This window comes from Cynocephalus volans, chromosome 14 (assembly GCF_027409185.1).
Source record: "Cynocephalus volans isolate mCynVol1 chromosome 14, mCynVol1.pri, whole genome shotgun sequence".
NCBI classification, from domain to species: Eukaryota; Metazoa; Chordata; class Mammalia; order Dermoptera; family Cynocephalidae; genus Cynocephalus; species Cynocephalus volans.
Genome location: NC_084473.1, coordinates 100,698,557 through 100,718,763, shown reverse-complemented (window position 1 = coordinate 100,718,763; position 20,207 = coordinate 100,698,557). Strand labels below are relative to the sequence as shown.

Below are 20,207 nucleotides of genomic sequence, written 5' to 3'. Positions count from 1 at the left end.
GCTGTACAAACAATAAATATTAAAGTTATAACAAATTAGTTTATTCAAATACCTTTTACAGTTATATGTGTGTTGGGTTGCATATTATCTTAGTGGACTAATTAAGAGGATGAAAAGGAATGTGAATTTAGACAGCATGCGAGGAAAAGAGGGAGCTCCTAAATAATTTGTATTAATAAATGATGCAGCCCCAGTGGTCCACGAGCCTGGGACATGCCTTCCTGCTAGTCTATGCTAACCCTCCCTGTGGGCTTCTCACCTGGGCCCTTGGCCGCCGCTTTGGGAATAGCACTTGAAGGAAGACCTAGAAGAAGGCACACCGAAACATTTCCCTGCACATCAACATAGCTTTTCTCTTTTCAGACATGAAATTATGAGATAAAGGGAATGATTTTTAACACAAGACATGGCAGAACCCAGTTCCTCCAATATGGCATGCCACTCTGCATAAAACATTCATCTTAAAAGCATTCCGGCACTTAGGTTTCACCACCGGGTTCTACTGTCAGGATGCAGCCTGAGGGGAATGCAGGCTTCCAGGAAGAGACCAGCACAACCCATGTCCAGGTGGATGCAGTCCGACTGGAAGCTAGCTCAGCTGGCTCAGAGGCAACGAACACGGAGTAGGCCCAGATATCTGTTTGTGCTGTCAGAGGACAGGTGCTGAGAACCGGGAAAGGGGTAACTAAGACACTGTGATTACAAACAATTTCAAGTCCAAATTTAGTCAGCTATTAATAAAAACAGCCAAGTCTCTGGCTGTTACTTTATTCGAAACCAGCATGTGTCACTCTGATCCTTTTTCTACCTCCGTGAGGAACTGTCTGTGGTGGTTGCTGAGAACCACAGATTTCTCCTCCTCACCCAGGCCCCCTGCCTCAGTCTCCAGGGTGGGGTCAGCACTTGAGTTTTAACCGGTGTTGAGAAAGCTTCAACAGGCTGGTTCCAACAAAGGAACTCTTCAGTCTCTAGGATTCTGATAGCAGAAAAGCTCTGTCGTGGCTCATGGAATTTAGCGGCAAGCCCATGCTCCAGTGGTCCACGGTCAGTGTCTGGTTAACATGCCGTATATTTTCCAGCAGGGAAACGCCTGTGGTTTCCACCATTCTTCTGCTTGTCCTCTTCTGTTATTCCACAGCCATTTCCCCATCCTGTAGCTAGTGGCTTTTCTGCCCTTGAACCTTTTAACTTCACTCGCCCAGCAGGGATGAGGAGGCTGTCGGGTAAACGTGCAGGAGCCCCCCTTTGGGAAAGCTTCGCTCCCACCTCGGCCTTCCCACGTGCACTGTGACTTCTGCCCATAACACAGGGGCCACTGAGCCCAGTCGAGGGCCCACGGGGCTGCGCAGCACCACAGCACACCACCTGTGCATAACCCAAGTTGCACTCGCACCACCCACCCTCGTCTGGCCTCTGTCCCTGACCTCACACCTCTGCTGCTTCCTACTCACTTTTTAATGTGTCACTCCTGCCGCTGCTAAGGCGAGGTTTGTTTAGTGACATAACGCACACAGCCGCTAAGGCCAACGCAGCCCCCAGACTGGGGGGGCCGCAAGGGCTCACCTCCTGGGCGAGTCCCGAGAGGAGCGGGGCGATGACGCGGGCCACCGCCGTCACCGACTGCCCCAGGCCGAGGAGGGCGCCTCCGGCCCGGGCGCCGCCCACGGCCAGCTGCAGGTCGGTGACGCAGGTCCTGCCCACGGCGCTGGAGAAAGCCAGCAGCGCGGCGCAGGCGGCGGCCAGGCCCAGGGTGCGCGCGGCGGCGAAGAGCCCCAGCAGCGCGCCGGTGAGCGCGCCCGAGCGCAGCAGCAGCGCGCGGGTGTCGTGGCGGCACAGCCGCAGCAGCGGCCCCAGCGCCAGGCCGGCCAGCGCCCCCAGGCCGCTGCTGCAGCCGATTAGGTAGCCCGTCGTCCTGGGCCGCACCCCGAAGCGCTCCTCCAGGGCCAAGGCGAAATTGCTGTGGTACAGCATGACCGCCACGGCCATCAGCAGGCGCACCAGGTATATGTCCCACATGGCAGAAGATACCAGGCTCCTCATGTCGCGCAAGGCCCGCACGACTTGGCCCCAGGGCGGCCGCGCAGCCTCGTCCCACGTCGGGGCCCCGTGGGCGGGGGCCGCTGCCCGCGCTTCTCTGCAGACTGTCTTTCCAGAAACCGCGTGGCTCTCGCCCGATCGCTGGCCGCCCTTTGTCCCGCCGACCTGGGCTCCATGCCACGGAAACAGCCACACGAGACCTGTTGAAGCAGCAGGAGACCCGTTGTTAGAGGAGGCTGGTGCACTGAACTCATACAGCGCCTCTCCGGGGCAGAAGCAATCGTTATGCTAGATTACTCATCCATATACTTTTATACTAGATTTACTCGTCCGTATGTTCAAATCCAGTTTTTTACCATGTTCACAGCTCCATTTCGACTGCAGGATTCCAGCAAAAGACTCTTCACCTTTTAAAGAAACACCAAAACTATACCTACAAAACACTCACTGTTATCTCTCCAGCTCAGAAGCATGTGACGGTTTGCTGTATCCCATCATTTCATATCTAAATTCTTAAGCATTTAAATTTACATTTAAATTCTTTCCTTCATTAACTTTCTGATTATCTACCATATGCCCATCCATCCAGCCATCCAAACATCCAGTATTTATGGAGTGCTTCCTAAGTCCTACGTCCTGTGCTCAGCGCTAGGAATATATTAACAAACAAGACAAGGCATATGAAATCCCTGTCCCCAGGGAACTTAAAAGGGGGTTCAGACAATAGGCAATTAGAATAGAGTGTAAGGGCCACCCTAGGGAAGCCACGGGCTGCTATGTAACAGTGACAATGGCCTTTGCTTGGAGGGTGGATAGAGACAACCTGACAGTAAGGACCCTAGGAAGTGCCTGCTTGGGTCCTCTCCCTATCAGGGTCACCATGGTTTTTTTTAGGTCACAACTGCAAAACTTCAGGGGGCACATTCTCCTAGGCCACAACACACCAACTTATGCAGCAGATCTGACCGCCATTCAGGTCATCCTACCTCTGCTCTCGGTATGACTGGCACATTCCTGCCTCTTGTATTATTTATCCCACACCATCCAAACAGAATGACCTCTTGCCAATCTGTGTCCAAAACTGTACTTGAAACTGAACTCAAACTTGCCATTCTACGACACTCTTCAAAACTCATAAATACAGGTTTTTAGGCCTTCAGCACTTAAAAGTTCAACCTGGACCAGTGGCTATCTAGTGCTACTTCATGTTGTTTTCAGGGGCTAAATTTGTGTATGTGGTCTCTCCAAATACAGTGCAAGTGCTTCTGTCACGGACAAACATATTACAGAAAACCAGCCACCTGAGAGCACGGGTCTGAACTTTTGATCTATTCATATCTGTAAAAGGGCCCTTGGCCAGGTCACAGAATCTTGATAAAAACGTAAAAAGAACTGTCACTGATGGATTAAAAGAGTACAATTAAAACAATAAAAATGATGATAATGGCAACTAACAACTATTGATGCTCAGCGTGAGCAAAGCACTGGGGTAAACTGCTTACAATGCAAAACCTTTTAGTTCTCATAATGAGTTTTGTTACCCCATTTTATAGATGAGGAAGCTGAGGCAATTTGTCCAAGGCTCATACTAAAAAGTGGCAAAGGAATTCGAACCTGAGTCTGTTAGACTCCAGAGTCTGAGTTCTTAATCATTAGAACAGAAATCATTGGAAAAAAGACATGAAAAGGCTATCTCAGGCAAAGTGACAGATCAGAGCAAGGAGGTAAGAAGCTGACAGGGTAAAAGCTAGCGTCATTGGAAAGGAAAGAAGGCAAACTGGGATGAGAAAACAGCAATACGTTGTGTTACTGCACTGGGAGCCAAACCCTGGGTGAGACACTGTCTGCTGTCTAGCCGGGGTCATTCTCTCACCTCTCCTCGGCTGCGCTCTGCAGCAGACCAGGCCACCTATCCCCAGATTTCTTAAGTGGAAAAAACAAACCCCTATTACTTTAAGCCACTGTAGTTGGAAACCTGTGCAGCGGAGTGACTCAGATCCATTCACTGGCAAAATATTAAACAGCACTATCACTGGAGAATCCAAACTGGAACTCTGTATTCACTTTCTTTGTTCATACACTGACTTTTGATATTGAGTATATCACATTCTTATGCCTTCCTTTACATGTGAAGGTACCTGGCTACACCAGCTGTTCATGTGTTTGAAGTGACTGTATCTAGATATGCATCAATCCATCGGGCCTTCCCTCTTGGCTGGGGCTACAGGTTCAGTTCCTGGCAGAAAATCATGAAGTATTCCTAAGAGGATTGAGATTAGACTGATGAATTTTGCTTCCCACGTCTGATATCCTAACTCAACGTGGAATTCATCACTCAAAATGGAGCCCTGAATACGAAGATTCAAAAAGTTGCAGTAAAGTAGAATATCATTAAATATAAAGAAAACTGAAGCACAAATTCTCTTCTTTATGAAGTCATTTATCCAATTGCCAGCTGTGCACCAGTCTGAGGGCAAAAAGGATGAAAGATGCTTAAAAGCATCTGCATCCAAGAAGCTCACAGTCCAGTATATTTTCACTTATTTATCAAATATTACTGAACATCTGCTACATGCCTGGCCTACTTTGCACAGGGGCAACAGCAGTGTGTAAATCTGACAAAATCCCCGCCCTTGTAGAGTGGCTTACTAATTGTGTGTGTGTGTGTGTGTGTGTGTGTGTGTGTGTGTGTGTGTGTGTGTGTGTGTGTCTGTGCATGTGTGCGTGCGTGCGTGTGTCTGGAAGGTGGAGTGATGAATAGAATATAAGCAGAAAACAAATTAATATAATTTCAGAAACACTAGCAGAAAATTGATCTATTTTAGGCAGAATGATCAGGGAAGGACTAAAGAAGCAGATATTTGAGACCTGAATGATGAGGAGACAGTGCCAGACATGTGGGGAGAATGTGGCAGACAGAGGGAAAAGCCAGTACATTCCTGCAGGAATGCACCTGGCATGCTGACGGTCCACCAGAAAGCCAGTGTGGCTGGAGCCCATGGAGAGAAGGGGAGAGGGAGAGAGGGAGACAGGGGCAGGGCCTGCCCACCCCATGCAGGCTTTGTGAGGCAAGTGCATCGATTACCCTGATGGGAAGCCACTGGCGGGTCTTGAAATAGGGGATGGCAGAAGTTTCTTCCTTTTTTTCCTTCACCTCCATAATTTCATTTGTTTTTAATAAATCCATTAGAAATAAAGCAGATGTTTTCATTTAAATTATAACTGAGAGAATATGGATCATGCAAAAGAATGAAATTAGACCCTTAGCTTACACCATACACACACAAAAAAACTCAAAATGGATTAAAGACAAACATAATACCTGAAACTGTAAAACTTTAAAAAAAAAAAAAAAAAAAAAGAGGAGTGAAACTTCTTAAAATTGGCATGGCAATAACTTCTTGGATATGATACCAGAAGCACAAGCAATGAAAGCATAAACAGACAAATGGGACTACATCAAACTAAGTTTCTGCGCAGCAGAGGAAATGAACCAGCAAAGTGAAAGGCAACTTGGAAACAATCACTAAAGTGAAAAGCAACCCATGGAGTAGATATGATCTGCAAATCATATATCTGGTAAAGGGTTAATATCCAAAATATGCAAGGTGCTCCTACAACTCAATAGCAAAAAAACCCCCCAAATTACCCGATTAAAAAATGGGCAAAAGATCTGAATAGACATTTCTCCAGAGTGGCCAACATCCATACGAAAAGGTACTCAACATCACTAATTACCAGAGAAATGCAAATCAAAACCACAGTGAGAAATTACCCCACACCTGTTAAGAGGGCTAGTCTTAAAAAGGAAAAGAAAAAAGATAAGTATTGGTGAGGATGTGGAGAAAAGAGCCCCCTTTATCCTGCTCATGGGAATGTAAACTGGTGCAGCCACCACGGAAAACAGTAGGGAGGATCCTCAAAATGACTTTCATTTTTGAACAATTCTGCCTATTCTGAGAAAAACACACAAGAAAATAGGTAGATTGGTCTGTCTGAGCATACAAAACAATCCTCTCATGATTAAATGTCAGTTTACCGGCATTGAGAATGAAGATGGAAAAACAGACAAAGGCTGTCAGATAAAATCCGCCATCTAATTCCGTGAGATATCCGCCAACCACGGGGCCCAAAATGAAGCCCACACTGGATGCTGTATTGAACTGTCCAATCACAAGTGGCCGTTCCTTCTCTGTAACCAGGTCAGAGAGCAGAGCCCTCGAGATGGAAAGGGTGTGTTTAAAAATACCTGCAAGGAGACAAGAAACATGCTTTGTAAGTTTTTCCAGATCATAAGCATCTCCCTTGTGATCCCGCACTTAACCTCTACCCCGATCTCCATTTTCTTTGAAACCCTATGGCCTGCAGATTCCATCCCACGATATGTGGATTCCTGGTCTAGCGCCATGATCCTAGGCAGTCACCTTATCTCTCTCTGGCAAGGAAGACCCTGAGCCCTTGGCCTGCCCGCCTTCCGTCATGACGTCCCAGCATCTCCAGTAGTCTCTGTTATCCAACTGCAAGTCATGGTGGCCCCTCTGTTCACTCACAGAACAAATATTTACTGCATGCCTGTTGTATGCCCAGCACTGATATTGACCTTGAGAGAGAGCCCTGCTGTTCTAGAGCCTGTACTTTCCCTGGAGGAAATATAGAATAGATATTAGAAGGTGATAAAGGCTACGGAGAAACAGAGCAGGGAAGGGAACAGGGGAATGAGTAGAAATCTGATGGCACTGTCGTCTAACCAAGACAAACTAACTTCCTACTAGTAAGAGGTTTGCAAATGTGTTGACACCAACTGAAAGCCGTGATATGACTGTTATCAAGAGATTAAAGTATATGTAACAATGCTACACTCCTCACACTTCTATGGAAGCATGTGATTCCTGTGCCCCCAGACAGCCATGTGCAGAACAAACATGCTCAGAACACATTGATGGACTCTGGTGACAGATTGCCTGTCATTGGAACAAGACACAGTCGGAACTCAGTAAAAGCTATGGGCAGGTCAACCTGCATCACTCTTAGACATGATGCAACACAATGGTTTTCCATGACCCCCCTCGCAGGAAGTCTCGGCCCACACATCACAGAGCCGCCACGTGCTTCAATGCATTAGTCCTGGTTCTGTTCCCAGCTCTGTTTCAAAATTAGCGTGGGTGTTTGCCTGATAACCAGCCTCTTTGGGAAGCAAAGGTAAATTAGGTAGAAAGACTCTGTCTAGACCTGTTTCCTTAAATGTGAGAAAGGACTGGGTTAGAAGATGATTCTTAAGAGGTCTTATGGGAATCTTGTAATTATTTTTGAAAATATACGTGTCAGGTTCACCTTACATACCTGAGGGAACAGGACTGTGGTAAGTGTCCTGTCAACAACCCAGACTAGGCTTCTCTATCTTTCAGAGCTGGGGTAGTGGACAGAGAGGGGAGGGGAAAGCCAGGTGTCTAACTCAGGCACATTCGAAGTCAGTGCCTCATTTTCAGGCCACCAGGATCTGAATCCACAACTGCCTCTGTGCAGCAGAACCCTGGCAAAGTCTCCCCCCTCCCCGGCTCCCACCTGTTCAGGAACCACCAAACCCTGTGAGGATTACATGAGCAAGAAGGAATTTTGTGTATAGCAGACCTTGTTTGCAAGCTCATGATGTTCATGTTAACAGAACTATCACTACTTAAGTCAGGCGCATTTCATATTGAATAAAAACATTTTAATCCTCCTCATAAATGTCTACTCATTTTTTAACAGTTCTAGGTTCATATTCATCTCCCTGTTTCTTTAGAATTATGAATAGTACATACCACTGAATGTTGGAGTACATTATATTGTAGAAAAACACATTGCTAACAAAACCAAGAATGCACAATAAATTTGACACTAGATGCACACAGATCAGTTCTCAAGTGTACTTTGTGTTTGGTGGTGTGGTTAGGATGACTGACCACATTTAAGCAAAGACCTTCATAGAGCATTTCTTTAGTCAACAGAAGGCATGGTATAAATTTTGGAGGGTGAACTCAATAGACTTTCAGAGTACAAATGTATGCCACAGAAATGGTGTGTAAATCCCAAATGGGCTGATCATTAACTACATGTTAAAATGACGCAATTCTGCTCTGTTCTTCTAGGGTGTTAGTTAAAAATGAGCAGCTTAACTGAATGTGGGCAGACGTCCAGTGCTGCGGACTTGTCGACCAGGGTAGTGAAGTCTGTTGGTGCTCCAATGGGTAAGGTAAGGAAGGAAACACTGCCACTCCAGGGCTCTAATCATGAAGAAAGGCAAAAAGAACAAAGAGCTTCCACAGTCACATCCACCCACCAGTCACTACCAGGCATTCACGAGTGGTGTTTTAAAGAAGAAACAAAATGCTTCAATGAATGGACAAAACAAAAGCTATCTCAAAATGTGAGTAATAGTCAACACCAGTCTGGAAACAGAAAACTAACCGATGAGCTGCTACACTGCAATCCTAGTCTCCTTCCTAATCAACAGCCAGATTCACAGAAGGCTGCAGGAAAGTACAAAGGTAAATCTCCATTTGAAGTCAGGAAGCCCACTGAGGAAGGAAATAGTAACCACAGTGCTGGCCAAAGACATTTAACAGACTCTTGCTGGCTGAATGTAAAGAGAGGTCAGGAGGAAGGAGACGAGTCCCGATGCAGTAGCACAGCTGTGCACACTGACCAACTCTGAGGAGCTCCGGGCTCCATCAACTACAAGGTTTGTAGCTTGGGAAAAGTTAGCAGAGCCCCTGGGCAAAGGGAAGTGCTCAGTACACAGCAGCTGCTAGTGCTACAGCTACTACTGTAATTGCTGCTGTCATTTACTCTCTTTATGTAAGCTCTAATCAAAGAGGCAATGTGAAGCAGGGACAGGCTTTCTATATAGATACAGATAGATATATACAGACAAATACGTAGATTTATTTTTAATTAAGGAGCACACATGCACGGGCCAAAACTCACCTGCAGGGACTCTTGCCAGGACAAACAGGAACACGTTGGTGGCTCCTCCAAGAAGGAGGTAACCCAGGGCACTGAGTAGAATGCACGCCAGCAAGGAAGACCGTCTTCCGACCACATCGCTCCAGCAGCCCTGAGGAAAGCAGAAATGGAGGAAGCCCTCTGACACACTCTGCAACCAACACAGCCACGCAAAAAGCCAACACAGTACGACCTGCTGGAAGATGTCAGGGAATGTGATTTAAGATCCTTAGCTGCTCAGTTCTGTTATGCCATTTGCCAGAGTGAGTTATTTTCTCTGGTGTTCCCACAAGGTGAGTGGGAAAATACCACGTGGTTTTCTTCATCTAAAAAATAAAGCCTGATGGTCTGGTAGCTGAGAACAGCTGAAGAGATGGTGAAGTATAATTTATAAAGCCTCATTTTTGTCTTCCTTCTCATTACTTTATGTAACCAAACTCCTCAGAATATGAAAGTATGAAAATACCTCATAATCCCAAACCTACATATATTTTAACACAATGGGCATACAGTACACTCGATTTTGTGACTTGCTTTTTTACTTAACAATATGACTTGAACATCATTCCATGTCATTAAAAATTTGACTTTGTTATTTTTCATCTTATTCCATATTCCACTATGTACCAATATTTATTTAACAAGTCTACTTTTTGTTATATTTTTAGTGCTTTTCAATTTATCAAAAATATAAATAATACTATAGTAAGAATCCTTATAGCAAACTCTGCAACTTTCTTTGAGAATTTCCTTAGAATAAATTCCTAGAATTGGAATTGTCAGGTTAAAAGGCAGACAAATTTTTAGGCATTTGACATATATGAACAAATTTCCCTCCAAGGTGGTCTACAATCCCACCGATGTGTAATGAGGAGTCTCCATTTCCCATGCTCCAAACAACACTACATATTGTCAACTTAAAAAATCTTCAAATTTGTTACGTGGCATCTTTTTCTTCTCTTCCTGATGAGAGAGTTCTTTTACGTATGTACTATTTGCATTTTCTGTTGAGAGAAGCAAGCAAAGCAATGTGTCTGCCAGGGACAACTCCCACATCTGAGAAGCCTGGCACCCTCCCAGGCTCGGGCTCCCGCCTGACACACTCTATGCAAGTGAGAGTGTTCACTAGGGCCACAGAGGGGGCCCAGGATGGAGCTTGCCCAGCAGGGAGTGGCCTGTGTGATGGTGGCCAGCTGAACACCCAGCACCTCTCTGAGAGTGGGAACGCGAGGCACACGAGGGCCGAGCAGCCCATGAGCAGCGGAGCCAGAGGCAGATCAGGGAATGCTGAGTAGGCAGAGGCCTGTGAGGAAGAAAGAAGGCACAGAAGGGTGGTGGTCAGTGCTGCACAGAGTCCTCAGGCCCTGGGGAGGGGTCACAGACACCTCCTGGGATAAAGGGCAGCAAGGTGAGCGGAGCTCCAGGGCCACCTTTGCAGTCGCTCTTCTTTCAACCCTGTAGCAACATGCTTAGCTAAGATCGAGCCTCACTCCAGGCTGAAAGCTCTGGCCTTTAAAGATGCAACTGGAAGTCATTGGGCAAAGCTTCTGAGGAAATTCGTTAGAGGTGGGGCGCACGGTGGCCAACTCAGCCGTTTGCTCCTCACCCTCCCCTTCTTCCTGCTTAGAACATTCCAGGGATGCTGGAGGTTGAGCAGCCGGTTGGCTGAGGAGGGTCATGCAGGAGACAGCAGGAGCCTGGGCCTCTAGTGGCAACCCAGACACACGGACGACCTGGGGCTTTGTACTCCCTTTTCTTCTCCAGAGCCTCTGGAAAGCCCGTTACTCCCCATGGACTGCAGCCTAACCAGTGCGCCCAGCTCAGAGTGCTTCTACATACTGAGGTTCTGGGTGAGGCTTTGTTTTAAAAAAAAGAAACATGTTTAAAATAAAAATTGCTAAACACTATGATAGCAACAGAGCACTGTCTGAGGAGGGTCAAGAATGGGGTCCAGTGCTGTGACACCCTGGATGAGCCCGGTTCCCAAGCAATGCGCTGGTCTCCACTGGTCCTGGCTAGGGGTGACTGAGACTGCTTCCTGCTTCCCTCATGCCTCAGTGGCACTCTATAACCTTTCCCCACCCTCTCAGTCAACCACGGATTCTCAGCCCACCTTTCTTCCTTGCCAAAGCCAACTCTACCAGCTCATGCCCTTTACCCATTTTTATTCATGGGTTTATCTTTTTCTTAAGGACCTAAAAGATCTCTTTACATAAGGATATAAACTGTCATAAAAATCCTCTATAAAACATTTTGAGGGTAAATCTTCCAAAAGATTGTCATCCTCCTACGAATGTCATCAATCATTTTCCCCAATTTTCATTTCAATGGATTTTAGAAATTAGCCACACTCTTCTATCAGGGAGAGGAGTCACTGGCTTCCTTGTGCTCACAGGACAGCGGTACAGTCTGGTTCTCACACTCTGGGCCAGCCTGCCTGGGATGAACTCTGGACTCTTATGCCATGACCTATGCCACGACCTCAGACATATTAGTTGGCCACTCTATGCCTTAGTTCCTCTATCTGTAAAGTAGGAATGACAGTAATATCTACGTCAAAGATTATCTTCCCCGCCCAACTCTTATTATATGTGCTTACTATAAAATGAGTCATTAACGACACACACTCACCCTCTGAGACAAGTTATTATAAGGATTAAATAAAATCAAGTGCTCAGACCAGGGCCTAACACATGATAAGTACTTAATAAATGCTAATCATTTTTATTAAAACATATTAAAAAGTATTAGCCAAATCTGAGAACACCTTTTCTTCATAAAGATTTCTTCTTAAAATTAAAATCTTTTTATAAAACTTAAAATATGTATTTTTCAAAGCATTGGTTAAAAAGGAGAAAGGACTTTTTTTTTTTTTTTACAGCTAGTTTTTTTTTTTTTTTTTTTTTTTTTACAGCTAGCAGGAGGAGAAAGGACATTTTAAATAGCATTTCTTTATCTGAAGCTATTAAATTCTAGGCATAAGATTTATGAAATGTGCTTTGTGTAAACATAATAAAACAAAGAATCAATTTGAAAAACAGGGTAGGGTTCAGAGTTGGCAATGAAAATTCACATTCATAAAATGCTATCTATGTACAAAGTGCTCTGATAAGTGCTAACGAGAAACAGGGAAAGATGGAAAGAAGGAAGGGAAGGAAAGAAGAGGAAAAAGAAAGAAAGAAAAGAAAAAAGAAAGCCAGCAAGCAAGCCTGGTCTTTATGTTAATGAGGCCAGAGCCCAGTAAGAAAGAAGCATTTGAGTAATGAACATACACTGTGGCCTAACAGATCTAACATATATACACATCAAGTACTGGAAGTATTTTGGAAGGGAGTTTCCAAATAAAGCAAAAAATGTGCTTACTTAGATGTAGCCCCAATTTTTCTCTCACAAGAACATGAAACACTGCCTGAGAAGTGCATTACTCTCCAGTACAATCCCATAACTTTCGTTATATATTTACTTCTTTACATAATTAAGGCAATGGCAGATGACTTTTAGGAAAAAGTAAAATGGATTTAGTGTCTGGATACTGAGATTAGGTGACTTAGTCAAATTACTTAAACTGCGTGAGTCTTAATTTCCTTCCACATAAAAGGGAGATATCAAACTAGTTTGCTAGATTATTACAAAGTTTAAATGAGAATAAAACTTATTGTTATGCAAATTTAGTACATGGAAGACTTCAGAACAAGATAAATCACAGAGTGGTTATTTACTTAAAAATTCATATGGAATCTGACTGAATTCCTTTACAAAATATATTTTACAAGGAAGAAACTCTGAGGAAACATAAGAACAGTACATGCTGTTCACTAAATTTTAGGCCTCTGGGCCAACTGTGAGAATAAACTGACTACGCCAGTGAGTGAACTGCCTGAACCAGCGTACACAGAAGTCTCCAGACCAGGTGGCCACAGCAGAGTGCACAAGGGACAGAGAAGGGGAAGCTCGGCAGAGGTCTCTGAATTTCTAACAACTGAGTGGTCAGAAGTAGGAGAGTGACAGGATCACTAGTGCATCTTTCTGCTCCATGTTGCGGACATACAACCAACCATTCCAAATGGATTCTTCTGCTCATATCCTTGAGTCTTGTAAATAGTGAAGCATTTAGTTAGAAATGCACTTCAAATGGAGTTCTAGAAATCTGCATGGATATAATTACATTAGTGCCCCCGATCCATTCCACAGTTTTGTTTTCAGTGGTTTCAGTTACCTGTGGGCAACCACAGTCCAAAAATAGGTTAGGGAGCACAGTACAAGAAGATATTTTGAGAGAGCGAGCCCACATGCACATAACTTTTATTACAGCATAGTGTTATAACTGTTCTATCATTAGTTATTGTTGCTAGCCTCTTACTCTGCCTAATTTATAAATTAAACTTTATTTTAGGTATGTATGTCTGTATAGAAAAAAATCTTGTGTATGTAGGGTTCGGTATTATCCGCAGTTTCACACATCCGCTGGGGGTCTTGGAATGTACCCCCTGTGGAGAAGGGGGGACTACTGTATTATCAACTAAATGAAACAAACAATAAAACTGGTAATAACTTTTGTTTACATTCTTTTCTCCAGTATAAAGTTAGCAGAGAATTATAGAAAGAACCTGTTACAATTTAAAAATTATTCTCATCCCAGATCTATCACTGGCTCAGTGTGTTCCATTCAGAATAAGCCATCTGAGCCTTTTTGGCCTACATCTTCTCACAGGTCAAAGGAGGCAGACAGACATCAGAAGGATCTTCTCGATCTAACAGCATTGTGTATTCTGCTAATCTGCACGCCTACTTTTTGGTAAATCTCAAGTGTCCGATTTTACTACAGCCATGATCGATAACTCTCAGAGGCATATAATTATGTCTTCAAGATGCATTGCCAGATGGAAGATAACTTACCACAAATGTGCTAGAAAAGAATTGCAAGATGCCATAGGAGGAGCCTGCAAAGAAATATCAACAAAATCAATAAAGTCAGCTAGACCCATCACGAAAATCGATTAATTCGACAACAACACAGAAATTAACAGAAAAAGGTTAGGGGAAAAAAATACTGTTTTTAAAAAAGGAAATTGCTCCACATCTTTTTCTGCCCCTAGTTAGGAGAATTTAAGTAGTACAATTTTAAATAAAAGGCCTTCAAAGTAAAATTGAGGTTAGGCAAAACAGAGAATAAAATCAAGGTTTGACCTCGGAGACAGAGAAAGATAGTCCTCCTTCCATTATGTGAGAACTGTGTAGCTCCAACTTATAAAACTATAGAGAGAGTACTGAGAAGAGTAGAAATCTGAATTCTGGAAAAATTCCAAGTCTTAAAATTTTTATATTGTCACATGTCTCTAACATTCTACAGTTTTGCAAAATGTTTTAATTTTATAAAGAACTTACAACGTTTTACAGAGTTCTTTTACTTCCATTATCATGTTACGGGTCTCTTCTGCTTTTCCTAAAAATCTTCATGCTCCTGGGTGGTCCAGGGAAATAAAAATCATGACATGGACTATGATTTAACAAATATTATGCACAAAATTGTCCCCCAATATCTGCACGTACAGCTTGTGAATGAGGAAGGGTTGTTAGTCTTAATGATTTCTCATTAATTAGCACAGTCCATTCCCTGCTATCTCCTGCCTCTTTCGTAAATCACAGACTTCCAGATGAAATTTTTATGCTGCAAAGGTAGAGAAACCCTATGGGCCTCTAAGATGTGTCAGTGCTGGTGTAGGAAGCTTATAGCTAATTTGCTAAGTCTTACCAAAGTCCTTTCCCACAAGGTAGATTGTTTCTCTGTCTCTAAAAAACCATCCCACCTGAACATAGGTTGTCTAGGAAAAGATGAATTACATTGCTGTAGGGTAATATTTTAAAACATTCTGGAGATTAATATTATCTCATTTCCCACTTACCTTTGGGTACCATTTGGCTATACGACTCAGTTATTTTCAGGTAAATATTCAAAGGGATTTAAAATTCAGTGCTCTGAAAATGAGCAGTATCAGCCGCTCACCTACTATTCCAGCAACTGTTGGACTTGCTCCAAGAGACCTGACATGACGGCTCAATAAAGGGATGACCATGCTTACACCAAACAAATCCTGAAAGAAAACAAGCACTGATTAACTGAAATAAGTAACCAAAGCCTAAAATTACAAAGTGACTTTAAAAATAAAACCATACCTAAAGTCTTCAGAAAACAAGAAATCATAACTGCCTTCTACAGTATGCCACAGTAATCAGCTGCCACCTGTACCGCTTGGATTACCCTGACCTAGGATTCACTTTAACTTCAGCTTCTTTGTGACTGAGTCTTAAAGTTCTAGGAGGATGTGCTACAGAAGTTCCTCAAATAAAACAAACAAATGAACAAACCCCCAATTCTCTGTGGACAATGAAGTGGGAAAGGATGGAGTAATAAGCAATTCATACTTTCTGGTGAAGCAGCACTTGCTTAAAAATATGAATTTCCTCCAGGAGTTAGAGAAGATGACTAATGTCCTAGGACGTATGGTTTAGTCTTATAAGGTGTATCTAAGAAGAAAGGCTCAGTAAAGCAGGAAGGAAAGAGGAGCCTGGTGTATTGGGGGAGGTTGACCGTTTGCAGTTAAGTCATAGAAAGTGCATGGGCTTTGGGGTCACACACACGGTTCTCGGTTCCAGCTCCATCACTTCATAGATGTATATCCTTGGAAAGTTATTTAATGTTACCAAGCTTCAGTGATATCATCTGTAAAAAAGGGGGTTAATAATACCTGCCTGGTAGAAATATGATGAGTCTTAAGTGACACATGGTTGGAAAAGGTCTGACATACAACAGAAGCTCAAATGTAGTTTCTACTTTCTTAGTCCTGGGGAAAAATATGAGACTATCAGCCAGGTATTCTGACGGAAACTGTTCACTTTTCCTTTTTACTTTGTTCTTATCCTCACTTCACTTGATCAGCTGCTACAACTGGTTTAGGGAAAATGCACTGTACACGCAGAGTTTTCTTTTCATTCAACTTAAATTCCTTCTCCCATAGACCTGCTTAATTGGAAAGAAAGAATATGCACGAAAAATATATTTTCTTTGGTCCCAGAGTTAATCTGTTTGCTTCCTCGACCCTGACCTCCCATCCTGGTAGCTGCACATTCACATACTTACAGAAACACAACTTCCACATTCACTTTTTGGTGGTCCTTTTCCAAGGTTACATCTTTAGATGGCCATATTTCTAACATCCAGTGAGTCTTAAACATCTCATAAATTTACACTATCAGAACATTGGTTTATTATTTGATTTTACTATTACTTAAAACTTCTTTCAGTTCTGAGCCAATTTCTTCTGGACTTTACTGTCAGTTTTGTCCCATCAGCCTTCTGATGCTTACATCATTTAAAAATACATTGCACCAGCCACCTACTGAGTCTTCGGAATCACTCAGAAAAGAAAATCGATGGTCCAAGAAGTTCCCACCCCCAGAATTCCCAGTACCATATATCGTTTAATATTCAAATGGTTATTCTAAATAGAAGATGAAAGAGAAATATTTAAGACAACAGGCTGAGATCTATGGAAAGCAAATATGAAAATACAGACCCATAAGCAACAACTGATGATCGGTATTATTTTAACACTTTGTAAGTCTGAAAAATACTATCTTTCTCCGACAAGGCTAGCCACTGGCTCTTTCCTCTCAGGAAGCTCTGTTCTAAAATTGTCTTCTCCTTTACTATAAAAGGCAACTCCTCCTTTCTCTGAATCCACAGCTTCTTCAAAAGCACCATCTTTGAGTGCACACTACATTTGGCAACTGGTTATGTGTTCGTAACCATTTTTAGGAAAGTCTGGTTACAGAGGGGCACTTAAACCTTTCACTGAACATCAATATCTCTCAATGAAAATTGATGGATACATACATTCAAAAGTTTCAGGACCTTTCTCAGGGTAGGAACCCCAGTATTTCTTGATGAATGGACTACCTCAATAAAAATGAATTATCACCTGAGAAAGGCTGAGGAAACAGAATATAAATCTCACCAGATATCTGGAGAAAAGAAGCGGCTAAAATCATAGCTCTTAGCACCATCTTAGCATCCTAACCAAACAGGCCTAAGGATCACGTTAGTATTCCCTCCAAAACAAATTAAAACCTCAAGTACAAATAAGCTAAAACCAGAACATTTTGGGAAATTATTTCTCTAATCTTGCTCCCTTCCTCTCCCAACGAAAGACCATTTTCCCAAGAGCCTTATAACTAAGTTATATATAATATTCTGTAGATGTTACCTAACAAAAAATCATTAGATCCTTCAAGGATACAAAAAGCCGCATATGTTTTAATTGCTTACAATGTTTTCCATTAAAAAAATTCCCACTCTTTTAACTTTTGGGAAATCTTACATTTTTTCTTAAAGATATTAGACATGTAATGATTCTCTTGAATACATTATTAAAGTTATTAAAATTTTACATCAGACTTGCTAGATCAGACTTGCCATGTGCATGGCGAATGGAAAATCGACGAGAAGCTGTGAATATTCAAAACTGCTTTTTTTTACTGTAAAACTCAAACGATTTTGAATTCTAGGTCATGTTAGTTTCCAAAACTCTCTGAACTCTAGTCTGAATTTTTCAGGTGAGGGCCCAAATCTTTCTCATCTGGCAGAACCAGCCCGAGTAGCTTCTGAGGTAGGGGTGCAGGAGCTTGGGGTCCACATCTCCTACCAGCCAACTCCCTTTCCATATGTGAAGAACCACCCATGCTCACTGGTTTTGACTTCTGGATGACTAGAACTGGAAGAGGCACCTGCATCCCGAGACCAAACTAAAAAAAATCAAAGGTACAGGGGAGCCAGAAGCAGTGTCTGCCTCTGATATGAAAGGCATTGAGCTTGAGGGCGGGCCAGGGCGCAGGGTGGGGCCTGCAATGTTAACTGGAGGCAGATAGATTCTCTCTAAAAAGCTGACGTACCTGAGTCTCATGGCTCTGTGTGTACAATCCTTTGGTGAATATGCTTTTTCATGATCTTAATTATTCAGCACAGAACCTTTATCAACTCTTGAACACCTTGCATGGAGGAGGCAGGAGGGGTGAAGACTGCTTCTCTGCTCCTCTCCTTCCTAAACATGGCTCAGCGTCCTAACTGCTCACCCCCTTGAAGCATCAGACTGGGGGGGGAAGTGATGGTCTTAAACTGCATCTGGGCAGAAAACATCAGTTCCTCTTTGCCAGAGCCCAGGGCCATCAGATACTATCCTCAAGGCCTCAGGAGAGTGCCTTCTCCCACTGACACTACCTAACCATCTCCTTTTGCCCTCAAGATACAGTCCCAGCAAAGAGGAAATCCTACCGAGCCCTTATTCCAGCTCTGTTCTAACCTGGATTAGCTCACAGCCAGGGCTACTGAACCAGGCCTAGACTTGGAAAGGGAGGAGTGAGATGGAGGATCTAGGTAGGGTTCCTGCAGATAATGCCCAGAAACTACCAACAGAGTAAGATTGTAAGCTCCTAGGTGCAGGAAGTGAGCTCCACAGCACCTACCCATGGCAGTTGTTCAGAAATTCCGTGAATCAGCTTACTAAACTTTTCATTTTACCTGAGAAATTACTACTTAGGGACCAAACCAGGACAGGGACACACGAATTATGATGAAACCAAACCTGTGTTGTGCAATAAACAGTTTGTCAAAAGGCAGATGTGTACAATTCACCGTGGTTTGCATTTTCAAACATTCAAGTCAACCAGAAACCCCAATGAAAATGTGTTTAAATCTGTCCACGTGGGGCTATCCATGGCGAAGTTCCCTACCTGTTCTGGTGAAAAGACATGCGTGTCCCCACCGCACCAGCCGGGCTTTTCTTAGCTTGCCCAAGCCCCGCTCTCTGCCCTGCAAGCGCTGCACCTGCCACGACACTTAACACCTGGGATCACCAGGATTCACACCTGAAGCTGCTGCAGGAGCTTCTTAAAGGACAGGGAGGGGCAGGGGCGCGGCACCGGGCCCAGGTGGAAGCTCGCGGGGCGATAAGGCAGCGTGGCCAGGTGCGTCGTGAAGGGGGTGACGAGCAGGAGGCGGCTTGAGAGACAGGGCGGCACCACGCCAGGCAGATGGCGGGTTCCCAGCCCTGGCTCAGCTTTACAAACCCTCGGGAGCCCCAGGAAACAGCCCCGCCTGGGTCCCAGGTCCCGACGGCCCCAGCCCCAGCGCTCGCACTCACCAGGAAGCCCACCAGGTAGAGACACAGCAGGAAGCGGCGCGCTCGCACGGCGCCGGGGCCAGCAGCCCCCGCCTCGGTCCCTGTCCTCGGCTCCTGCCGCGGCTCCGGGGTCGCCGAGGCCTGTCCCACTGCGGAGCCCAGGCTCTGGCGACCCTGGGACTCCATGGGGGCGCTGGCGAGGGGCGCGGACACCACGGCCGCCGCCGCCGCCGCCGCCGCCGCCCGGGCCCGCCCCCGGCGCGCCAGCCCCGCCCCGGACGGAAGCGCGCGGCGCGCGCCTGCGCAGAGGGAGCGGCGCGGGGTTGCTGCTCGGAGTCGCGGGCGCCGAAGCGGCTGCGCGCTGCCGCGAGTTTGGGTCACTGGTGGCTGGGGAGAGGGCGTGCCACCAAGCGTGTTAAGCATGCGCTAGTTTTGTGATGACAGTGGTGGTTCTCTTTGTTTCCTCGGGTTGGAGACTCCGCTGTACCTGTCAGTAGAGGGCAGGAGGGAATTTTGAGGAGCTGTCCCTCCTGTATGGGGTTGTTTGTACTGGGTGGTGGCCAGCTTCAGCTTGGAGAGCCACAGAGCTCTGTCAGTAGTTGGCTGTGACAGACCCAGAATAAGTTAATGTGGCTCTACAAGCTTAGGTTTGCCTATTTGAAGAAAAGAGGAAAATAATGTAGGCTCACGTCTGGAGTTGTGAGAATTCTACATATGTTTATCGAGCACTTTCTCTTGTGCTGTGCAATGTGAACAAGGCAGAGATGGTCTCTGCCTGAGCTGAGGTTACACTCTCACGGGTTAACAATGAGTGCACAATAAATGTCATATGTAAAAAATAATAAACATCCCCCAAAGAAATAAATACAGTACATAAAATAATATTGTGACAAATGGTATAAGCAAACATGGTCTTGATGTGAAGACTAATGAGGTGAAGAGTGAGCTGCTTTAGAAAGGCAGTTGGACAGAGGTGACATGTAAGCTGAGAAGTGTTGAAAGAAGATACGT

General features: G+C 44.4%; 1 protein-coding gene across 1 annotated transcript; it reads right to left on the bottom strand.

Annotated features, from left to right (window-relative positions):
* Positions 1-19,431, bottom strand: MFSD9 (major facilitator superfamily domain containing 9). Its single transcript, XM_063078809.1, has 6 exons — positions 19,218-19,431; positions 15,026-15,113; positions 13,918-13,961; positions 9,004-9,133; positions 6,077-6,286; positions 1-2,237 (listed from the first exon to the last, which is right to left on the bottom strand). Exons 1-6 carry the CDS (start codon positions 19,380-19,382, stop codon positions 1,444-1,446), a joined length of 1,431 nt encoding a protein of 476 aa, XP_062934879.1. The 5' UTR covers positions 19,383-19,431; the 3' UTR covers positions 1-1,443.
* Positions 19,432-20,207: the final 776 nt, after the last annotated feature.

Excerpts from the sequence above, each read along its gene's own strand:
- MFSD9 (XM_063078809.1), bottom strand. The coding sequence starts at position 19,382 with ATGGAGTCCCAGGGTCGCCAGAGCCTGGGCTCCGCAGTGGGACAGGCC. Across the intron at positions 13,962-15,025 it reads AACAGTTGCTGGAATAGTAG|GCTCCTCCTATGGCATCTTG; the intron begins GTGAGCGGCTGA and ends ATTTCTTTGCAG. Across the intron at positions 9,134-13,917 it reads TCTTTTCTAGCACATTTGTG|GGCTGCTGGAGCGATGTGGT; the intron begins GTAAGTTATCTT and ends TGCTTTCCTCAG.